General features: G+C 58.2%; 1 protein-coding gene across 1 annotated transcript in view; it reads left to right on the top strand.

The window, feature by feature from the left end:
* Window positions 1–10,167, top strand: part of Cotl1 (coactosin-like F-actin binding protein 1) — a gene marked incomplete at its 5' end in the record, with an annotated part of 30,424 nt that continues 20,257 nt past the window's right edge. The window contains 2 exon segments of the mRNA XM_005410962.2: window positions 1–100; window positions 193–275. Of these exon segments, the coding sequence (XP_005411019.1) occupies window positions 24–100; window positions 193–275 (160 nt within the window).

The raw sequence follows: 10,167 nt of genomic DNA, 5'->3' as shown, positions 1-10,167 counted from the left end.
CGCTCGGGGCAGGGTCCCCGGCGATGGCCACCAGGATCGACAAGGAGGCGTGCCGCGAGGCGTACAACCGGGTGCGCGACGACGGCTCTGCGGTCATCTGGTGAGGAGCCGACCCGCCGCCGCCCGCGCCTCGCCGGGGCCTGCCCGTCCCGCCCGGCGCTCACGTGTGTCTTTTCTTCTCTCAACCCCAAGGGTGACTTTCAGATACGACGGCGCCACCATCGTCCCCGGCGAGCAGGGCGCGGAGTACCAGCACTTCATCCAGCAGTGCACAGGTGGGGAGCTGCGCCACCTCGCGGGGCCGCGTCCGGGCCGGCGGCGGTGACCCTGCGCGCCAGGCGGGCCAGCGCCTTGCTCCCCGCGGTCACTGGCTTTCCAGGGTCCTGCCCGCCATCCTCTGGGATCGGTCTCTGAGCTAACATGAGCACGGCCCGGGGGGCTGCTTGCCAGAGAAAGAACCGCTCAGCCCCGCCCCGCTCTCTCTGGCAGTCATCGTCCTGGTTCTGATTCCCTACACAAAAGATTGCGTGCCGTCGGATTTCATTTCTGTGCAATTCCAGAGGAGGTAATGGGCCCCGCAGTGTGAGAAGTCAGAAGCGCTGACACCTTTGGGGATAGTCGCAGGCAGGACTGGGGTGCGAAGGCTGCTGGGAGTGTCCCAGGGTTTGACCTGGCCAGGGTCACACAGGTGCACCCCTAAGTCGGAGGTCGTCGGATCCTGTACTTAAGATAGTATGCACTGCATATCCCTTCCGTGTGTGACTGTGAAAAGCAAGACCATGTGGTAGCCCTGAGCCAGGAGCCCCTGGACTGGGCGGGGAGGGATTGGCCTGTGGGTAAGGGGACCGGAAGGAGCTGAGGAATGTGGCTTCCTTGCCCTGTGGTCTTCCGTAGAACACAAAGGCAGCCTAGCCTGGAGGTTAGGGCGTGGGCGCTGCACCCAGTGGTGTGGGTTTGAGTCTCCCAGTGGCCTCCTCTCACCTGTGTGGGTAGGAAAGTCACCAGGTCTCTGGGGGCCTCGGTTTCCTCATCTGTAACCTCATGGCGAGGTTGGGAGATTGAATCATTGTGCATAGTGCCTGTGCCAAGGACAGGCCCACTTGTGAAATAAAGTCCAGGATTTTGCCCGGGCACCCATCACTTCTTTCCTAACCGCTTTCTTAACCAAATTCGCTTCTGCATTTTGTTCAATTTGTAGGATATCTATTAAGGGTTTCCTACGTGCTGGGTTACACTAAGATTCGTGCACCAGTAGTGTGTGTGTGTTTGTAAATGTTCTAATTAAAATTTCCCCTGGAGAGTTGCCTCTAGATATTCATTCATCAGCTTTGGAAATAATTTGCTTAAAATGTTGGAAGCGCAAAGCACCAGGCAGCTCCCCCTTGGAGCGGTGCACGGGGTGGTGTGGAGAGTCAGGAGGGATTGGCGTTCGGCCTCCGGCCTGGCAGTGCAGAGGTCTGGTGCCCGTCTCCTCCACCTCTGCTGCGAGTGCTTTCGAAAGCGGCGGCTGCGGTGCACTCTGCTTTCGGGCTCCTGCGCAGCCCAGAGACTCAGCAATATTTTGCTGGCTAAGGCTGCTTGCTGCCCTCCTCCCGCTGCGCCCTTCGCCCCTCCCCCGGCAGGCGCCGTGCTCTGCCTCTGAGGCCATTGTTTGTCCCCCAGTGGGAGAAGGTGACCGAGGAAGAAGGAGCATCCTGCCTGCGGCCTCCAGCAGATGCTCCTGGCCTTTGTCGGTGGCCGGAGGGCACTTCCTTCCTGGGGCCCCTGGGGCTCTCAGCTCAGACCCCACACCCTCTGCAGGGACGGGGCAGGACTGGGGGACTGGGGACGGCTGGCCGAAGATGCTTCCCTGCTGCTTGTGGAGCCTGGTGACTGGGCCGTGGGACCCAACGCTCCGAGCTTCAGCTGGAGTCTGATTCCGCTCCCCCGCCATCTGGTGGGAAATGTGCCGCTGAGTTCTGGTTGCCGTCTGCTTTTGTTCCTCTAGGAAGAGCCTGTTCCTTGCCCTGCCGTGTCCCCATAACCCAGGGACCACAGGCTTGGCCCTGTGGCTGGGAACTTCTTCCAGCCCTCGCCCTCTCCCTGTCATTTCTACGGGGCAGGACTGGAATTGTTCCGCTTCTGCAGGTGTGGAAACTGAGGCCCAGAGAGGTTGAGTGGCTTCCTGTGGTCACACAGCTGGGAAGTGGCAGAGCCCATGCTTGAACCCAGGCAGCTGGCTTTGGGCCAACACAGAAGGAAGTGGTTTGGGCTCCCAGCGCCTGTGGGGTTATTTGCCGACTGTGAGTAACATGTTTGCTCTCTGGTGATGCAGGCAGGCTCTGAGGCACCACCACTGGCACCGGAACATCTCACCAGGTGTGCAGCCTCAAGCTGCCTGGACAGCACCTGGCCTCCTGCCAGAACTGGTTGGGGGGTCCTTGGGCTCCCGTGACCCCAGCTCTCAAGCCTTCCCTCTGAGGCCCCAGCTCACACTCTTCTGTCCCCTGAGGCTGCTGTCTCTCCCTTCCCCCAGTGGGGGTGGAGCCTAGGCCTTCAGGCTGAACCACATCCCTAGCACTTGCAGTTTTTTAAGTTTGGAGAGAGGGTCTTGCTAAGTTGCTAAGATTCGCAGGCTGGGCTCAGTCTTCCTGCCTCAGCCCCCCAGAGTGTTGGGCTCACAGGAGTGCGCCACCCTGCCCAGCGCCCCCTCACCCCCCACTGTCCTTCTCGTCCTCTCCTGTCCCTCCATCTGCCTCCCTTCTGTCCCCTCTGCCCCAGGCTGGCTTCTGCTGCTTCCTCCTGTTCCTGTCTGCACAGGCCTCTGCCTGCCCTGCTCTTCCCTGTGCCGGGCCCGCCCGGCTCCTTCCTTCCTTGCTGACCTCGAGACCATGGTCTTGTCCTTGACTGTGACTCGGTTCAGGGCACGTGGGCTACCGGGGCCCTTTGGAGTACAGTGGGAGGAGCCCTGTGCAGCCCTGAGCCCTGTGTGGCTGGAGAGGCCACTGTCCCCGAGCTTTTGCTCCTCTGTCCTGCAGGGCTCTCCTTCAACAGTGACTCAGATTGCCACCAACCACCGCAGCGTCAGGCCCTGGGCAGAGCGTTCTGGTGGAGAGGAAATGGTGGCTTCTTTGCCAGAGATTTCAGGGGTCCTGGCCAAGGTCATGTGCCAGCCCCTGGACTGTAGTGGCTGGGGCTGGGTCTCTTGCCAGCCCCAGAGCCGGGAGAAGTGAGCACTGCTTGGGGAAAGGGGCGGACCCGGTGACAAGCCTCACCCAGCCCTCCCTCTTCCTGCACCTCTTAACCCTGAGCTCCCTTGTCGTGTGTCCCCTCTGCTCCTCACTTCTGGGGGCCCCTCGGATCAGGTCTTGTGTGGCCAACTATGGGTTGCTGCTTCCCATCACACTAGCAGGGCTGTTGGGTCCTCCTCCCCCCCATACCTGCCCACTGGCTGCACACACACCATCCCAGGTGCCATCTGCATGGATTTCCTCTCCCCTACTGGAGCCTTCTTTCTGTCACCTGCCTGACCCTGGGGGTCAGGTTTGAGTCCCACGGCCTTGCTTGCTGTGTGACCTGGGTAGGTGCGTCCCTTTCTCTGCTGACAGCTGCCTCTGGAGGGGACTGGGAGGGCTGGTGGCCATCGTGTTCCTCATGTGTCATGGGCTGTGTGGTATCGGGCGGCCCTTACTACTTTACGTATTTTTTTATGTATAGAATAATATTATTGACAGAACTGATTTTGCCTTTGCTGCACACCTGCTTGGTCCCTGGTAATGGGTTCAGCCTGGGCAGTGTTGATGGGTGGGCAGAGCCTGGCAGTCAGGTGGCCTGAGGTCCCCACCCCTCCTTTCTGCTGCCATAGACTGCTTAGGACAATGAAGGAGGCAGGGCCTCAGATGCCTGTGGCTGTGACCCTTCTTTTGTCTGTGGAATGGAGCGCATTGATGCGGAGCCTGTGTCGGGAGGGAGGCGAGGAGAGGGTGCGCCGGGAGAGGAACTGGCTGGCCGCACCGTCCAGGGTTGCCCAGACAGAGCTGGGGAGCGGCAGAGGGTGAGGGGTGCTTTCCTGACGCTGCACGCATGACCACTGGTCAGCAGCAAAGGGCTCCTGATCACATGGGGTGATGGGCAGTGGCCCAGGCTGCCTGTGAAGTCGGGCTTTTTCTTTTTTGGTATCTGGAATCGAACTCAGGACCTTGTGCTTGCCAGACAGACACTTGTGCTGCTGAGCTGTCTCCCTGGCCAGAGTTTTGTTTTCTGTACCATACAAAAAACAAGGCACCCGTGCTTTGCAGGGTGCTCAGCAACCAGGACTGTACAGGAAGAAGAGGGTAAACCGGGTGAGGGCAGCGCCGTTCTACCTCTCAGCAACCTTATTCACTCGTTCCATGCTTTTGGCCTGTACTCTTCCATTAGTGCTTTTTCTGAGGGGGCAAATACTGGGGATTGAACTAGGCCCTTTGCACTGAGCTCCACCCCCAGACCCCTTTTATAATTTTTATTTTGAGACAGCATCTAAGTCACTGAGTAGCCCAGGCTGGGACAAACTTTCAATCCCCCTGCCTCAGCCTCCCAGAGTGCTGGGATTAGAGACATGCACCACTGTGTTGGTCTTTGAGCTTTCCTTTGTTGATTCTGTGGGGCTCTGTCCCAGATGCTGAGGATAAACAGAAGAGAGGAAGGCCCGGTCCTCACACAGCTGGTGCTCTGTTATTTCCACCCAGGGTGGACTCCACTTCCATTTTTATCTCCCATTTTTATCCATATTTGTGAAATACGTTTCTGTATATATTTTTTGAAAGGCAATCATCCTGGAGATGTTTTAGAGCCAGCTGCCCCTTCCCCTTGATGTTGTAACTCCCGAGGGCCCCTGCCCCCATGGCTGCACAATGTTAGGTTCTGTCAATGCAACATTGTTGTTTAACCCCACTCTGTGGATGGACTTCAGAGCTCTCTATTGCCAGCAGTTGTTTTCGTTTTTGGAATAGGGTCCTGCTCTGTAGTACAGGCTGGCCTTAAACTCACTATGTAGCCCAGGCTGACCTCAAACTTGCAGTAATCCTCCTGCCTCAGCCTCCCAGATGCTGGGGTTACAGGCGTGTGTCTGGCTGTAAGCAGTTTTATTTTGGAAAGAATCCAGGCACCTAGGGATGAATCCAGTTTTCTGGTGTAGGTTTTGGAGCAGGCTGGTGAAGAGCAGGGACAGGAGGCTGAATGTCCTGCCATGCTGTGCCTGCGACCGTGGACTGCTGGTCTCCCGGGCTCTCTGGTGCTGCCCCAAGGTGGGCAGAGTGAGTGTAGCTTAGGGACCGGTGCTGAGAGGACCTGCTGCAGCGGTCCCTATCCTCAGGACACTTGTGGGTGTAGTTGGTGCTCAGGAGATGGAGCGCCTGCTCTGTGAGCACCGTGTGTCAGTAGAGAGCGCAGCGCACGCTCGGTGTGTACAGTGGTCCCTGGAAGGGCGCTCATTAGTGGTGTCACTGGAGTGTGGCTTGGGTGGCCCTGTGATGATGGCTGGACACTGCGGGCCCAGGAGATATTCCCATGATGCTCTGCGCGGCCCTAAGCATCACTCACTGAGAGGTCGCGCTGAGGCTGTGTGTGCCGAGCACCCGCCCTTTGGCGCCTCTCCCTGCCAGGTGGCTATAATCCTGCTCAGCTGACCCCGCCCAAGCAGAGGAAGCCGTGTCCTTGGCTCACTGATTACTTCAAGGCTGGGTTCATGTGACCCAGTCAGGCTGCAAGCTAATCGGGTTCCTTCTTGGGACTTTGGACCAAGTTGTTGGGAAAGAACCCCTTTATCTTTCCTTGGGATTAAAACTGCTAAAGAACCCAAAGACTCGGTGCTCTTGTCTGCTGTTTGAGGAGAGAACCTGTTGACCACACAGGAGCAAACAAGATGACCCAGCTGAAGACCTCTCCTTACTTTGCTCCTTACCCCAGGAATTCTTATTCCTACTCTTATTATCATTTGCCGTACTGGGGATGTTGCTCAGCACTTTTCCACTGAGCTACACTCTCAGCCCTTTTTTCCTCTTTTATTTTGAGACAGAGTCTCGCTAGGTTGGAAAATTGCCCAGGCTGGGCTTGAACCTGGAATCCTGCCTCAGCCTTCTAGAATGCTGGGATTACAGGTGTGCACCATCATGCCTGCCACTTTTGGTTTGTTTATTTTTTGAGACAGGGTTTTACTACGCTTTCCAGGATGGCCTTGAACTCACTGTATATGGGGCAGGGATATAGCTCAGCGGCACAAGCGCCTGCCTGGCAAGCGTAAGGTCCTGAGTTCGATCCCCGGTAGCATAAAAAAAAAGCATGAGCCAGGCATATAGCTCAGTGGCATAAGTGCCAGCCTGACAAGTGCAAGGTCCTGACTTGATTCCCAGTGCCAAAAAAAAAAAAGAACTCACTGTATAGCCCAGGCTGGCCTCAAACTTGCAGCAGTCCTCCTGCCTCATCCTCCCTAGTGCTGGGTTTACAGGCGTGCACCACCATGCCCAGCTATGCCTGGTTTATTATTTTTACTAAGCCGGTTTTGGTGGATTCTCTGTTCCATCTAAGAGTCCTGGGTATAGTCCCCAGGTTAGACAGCTGGTACAGGCTCTGAGACAAGCGAATGTAGGTTGGGCAAGGAATTAAAAACCTGTCATGTGGCTGGTCTCAGCGGCACGCCTCTAATTCCAGCTGTTTGGGAGGCTGAGGCAGGAGGATGGCAGGTTAGAGCCCAGCCTAGGCAAGTGGGATCTTGTCTGAAAATGAAAAATACAGACGAAGGCTGGGAATGGAGCTCAGTGGAAAGGCTCTTGGTTGAGCAAACAAAGCCCAACATTTTGTGTGGCATTGGCTGAAGACGCTGGGAATATTCCACCCAGGGGAGAGAGAGCTTGGGTGTTGACTCTGGAGGTTTGAGGGGCTGCCACACGGCAGGTGTGGTGTCTTCTTCAGTGTCCTGTCCCCCAACCCCACGTGGTAAAGGGGCCAAAACATCAGCGGTAGATTTGGGAGGTCTGGGAAGAGCTGAACAGAAGTCGGGGGCCGCAGAAGCGATAGTGAGCGCCCCGTCCCTGGGCTGTGTCGGGAGAGGCTGGCTCACCCCTTGGCATAGGGGCTAAGGAGAGGACTGCGCAAGGCCTTGCCTGGCCGGGCGCTCTCCTCTGTCGGTGAGAAGGTGCGGTGACCCCGGCCCAAGCTAGGGTTGACGCTCCCGGAGCACCAGGAGGAGGTGACACAGGTTGGCTCCTAAGGACAGCCAGGTGCAGTCACGCCAGGAGGGAGGAACAGGCAGAGGAGACCGATGTGCTTGCTGCCAACGGCCGCGGTGTAGACGGCACACACAGTGTGTGCACAGCTTTGCCCGAGTGTTCCTCTCAGCTCTGCGTGTGTATGTGGATTTGGAGGGAGTGTGCGGTGGCCCAGGGCACAGTCAGGAGTCTGTGACATCGCAGTGGTTTGGGAGGTGCAGGACAAACGTCACTCATGCCCTCCGCAAGCACTTATTGAGCACTTACTTGACCTAGAAATAGGGTTGGGTTATTAGTTGGTGTGTGTGTGTGTGTGTTTTGTTTTTTGGACAGGTCTCGCTATATAGCCTTTAGCTCTCCAAGATCCTACTGCCTCAGCCTTTTGAGTGCTGGGGTTACAGGTGTGTGCCACCATGTCTGGGTCCCACTGGGCATTTTGGAAGCGTCGCTGTGGCTCTTACGGACGTCACCACCACCCTGCCCTTTGTTTCTCCGTCTGTGGCACCCTGGTGCTGGCCACACCCACACCGTGGGCTTGGTGGACTTGTCACTGCCAGCATTGCAGCCGTTCCTCTGTCACTGACCCCTTTGCCTCCCCTGCCTTTGCTGGTAATGGAGCTCGGCTGACGAGGGTAGGGCCCCCTGCTCTCACTTCCTTCTGTGGCTTCTCCTTCCCCTCCCTGCCCGGAAGCCTGCAGGTGTCTACCCTTGACGGAGGCCCCTGCTGTGCCAGGCCTTTTGCTGAGCACCTGCTGCATGCTAAGCCCTGAGCCGGGCCCTTTCCCTGGCCTCAGTGACTGGGGTTGGAGGTGGCTTTCCCAGCGGCTCTCTTGGTTGGGTTTTGTGGCCACACGCAAGCGACTGTGAGGCTGAGTGCGGCTCCTTTCTCTGGTCTGTATGAGGCAGCAGTCAGCTCCCTCTTACCCGGGACTAAGCAGCCAGAGCCGCCAGCCCAAGAGCTGCGAGAGTGGAAGAGAGCGGGCTTTGAGCCGGTCCAGTCGGGATCCCCGCTCTGCCCGTCCAAATCCCTGCTAGCTTCCTTGTCCTCTGCATCCTCCTCGCTGTGCTCTTCTGGTGGATCCCTACTTACCCATCAACTTTGGCCTACTGCCAAAGTTCCCTCCGCCCTGAAGCCCACCCTCACCCTTGTGGTGTCGATCCCGGGCTGGCCGTGGGGTTCTCTGACTTGGGGGTCAGTGGTGTCCTGTGATCGTCGCTCCCTGCCCTTCTGTCAGCCAGCTCCCATGTGCGCTCCCCTTGGTATGTGCCCCTGTGGGTGGGCCAGGCCGTGGGCTGCAGCCTGGGTGTTGAGCTTCACCTCCAGCCCTTAGTCTCCTGCTTTGAGCAGGGAGCCCACCCTGCCCGGGCCTGGATCTCAGCTCAGCTCCCGTCACGAGCTACGTGGCTGCGAGAGACTCACTTAGCCTCTGCTCCCAGGCCCTTGAGCTGGACACAGGCTGTCATCAAAGCTACTCAGGTGGCTGAGGCAGGAGGGTTGTAGATTCCAGCCCTTTCTGGAGCACTTAGCAAGGCCCTGTCTGAAACTGAAATTATGGAAAAGAGCTGAGGCTGTGGCTCAGTGGTGAGCACTCACCCTGCATGCGGGCGGCCCGGGGTTCCTTCCCCAGCACTGCAAAGAGAAGGGAAAGTCAGTTCCTCTCTGACAACTTGCCGCCAGCCATGCTGTCCGCCTGTCCTTTTCTTCCCAGTGGCACCAGTCTCATCTCAGGTCTTTCTCAAGCTGAAACCCGGACCGGGACCAAGAAGCAGGGGTGCGGTGTGGAGAGGGGTCAGGAGGAGGAGGAGGACAGCAGAGCAATGAAACGCTGCGGGCCTGGAGGATGGACACGGCTGTGACCCTGTCTCCTGTCGGGCGCGGCGTCCCCAGGCTTCAGGGCTGCCTGGCTCCACGCTGCACCCTGGGGTCCAGCAGCTTTTGAGGCTTGAAAGGCCACAGCGGTGACCTGGGCCAGGCTGGGTCTCGGCAGCGCCACGTGTGTTCAGAGGCAGAAGCGTAGCGGCTTTGTCCTCTAGCACAGTCGTTGGCACCTGGAGCGGATGTTGGCAGAACAGGTGACCTTTGGGAGCTGGGCCGCCCTCCCCTCCACTGTGGCCCAGTGGCCTGTATGGAGCTCCTGCAGGCACAAGGCTCCCAGCTGCCACCACTGGCCACGGGACGGTCTTGGCCCTGGCCTGTCTCCGTCTTCATAGGCTTCTCTCCTCTCCACTTGGTTTGATGCGTTTGCCTTCTGAGATTGGGCCGGAAGCCTGTTTCCGAGCCGGGATTTTATGCTGGCGGTTAGTATGTTGTGTGGCAGCGCACCCGGAATGAACCGGCTTTGGAGCCTCGCGCTGCGCTCAGCCTGCGTTCAGCTCCTTTAGCCTCTGCCGGCCCTTGCTCAGTCTCCCACGCCTTTGTGTAAGCTCCTTGCCAGGAATTAGCGCCTGAGCAATGCTAGTGACTGTGGCCAAGGTGCCAGGCCGCACAGTACCTCGGGCAGCCGCGGTGTGCAGTAACCTCGAGCCCCAGGCCCCCGCTCAGAGGGAGAAGCCTCCTCAGCTGAAGTTGGGGCGACGCCAGGCCAGCTCCTGGAGGCTGCAGGGGAGAGTCTGCTCCCCAGCTCTTTCGGGATCAGTGGCACATGCAGCCTGGTGCCTGGACCCCTGCATCTCCTCAGCCGGCAAGGCTGGCTGTGTCTATTTCGGGCCGTCTTTCAGATTCCAGATCTTGACTCTCCCACCTCCTCCTCCTTGTTTTTCTGTTTTTGTTTTTTGAAAAGTCTTGCTCTATAGTTCAGGCACTACATAGCTCCGGCTGGCCTGGAACTTGCGGTGCTCCTCCTGCCTCAGCCTCCCAAATAAGTGCTGGGACCACAGGTGTGTGCCGCCTCAGCTGTCTCCTCCTCTCATTTAGGGACCTTGTGATGACATTGGGCTGACCAGA

Source organism: Chinchilla lanigera, unplaced genomic scaffold (genome assembly GCF_000276665.1).
Source record: "Chinchilla lanigera isolate Chin_1 unplaced genomic scaffold, ChiLan1.0 scaffold00140, whole genome shotgun sequence".
Taxonomy (NCBI): Eukaryota; Metazoa; Chordata; class Mammalia; order Rodentia; family Chinchillidae; genus Chinchilla; species Chinchilla lanigera.
This window is presented reverse-complemented; position numbering and strand designations above follow the sequence as displayed.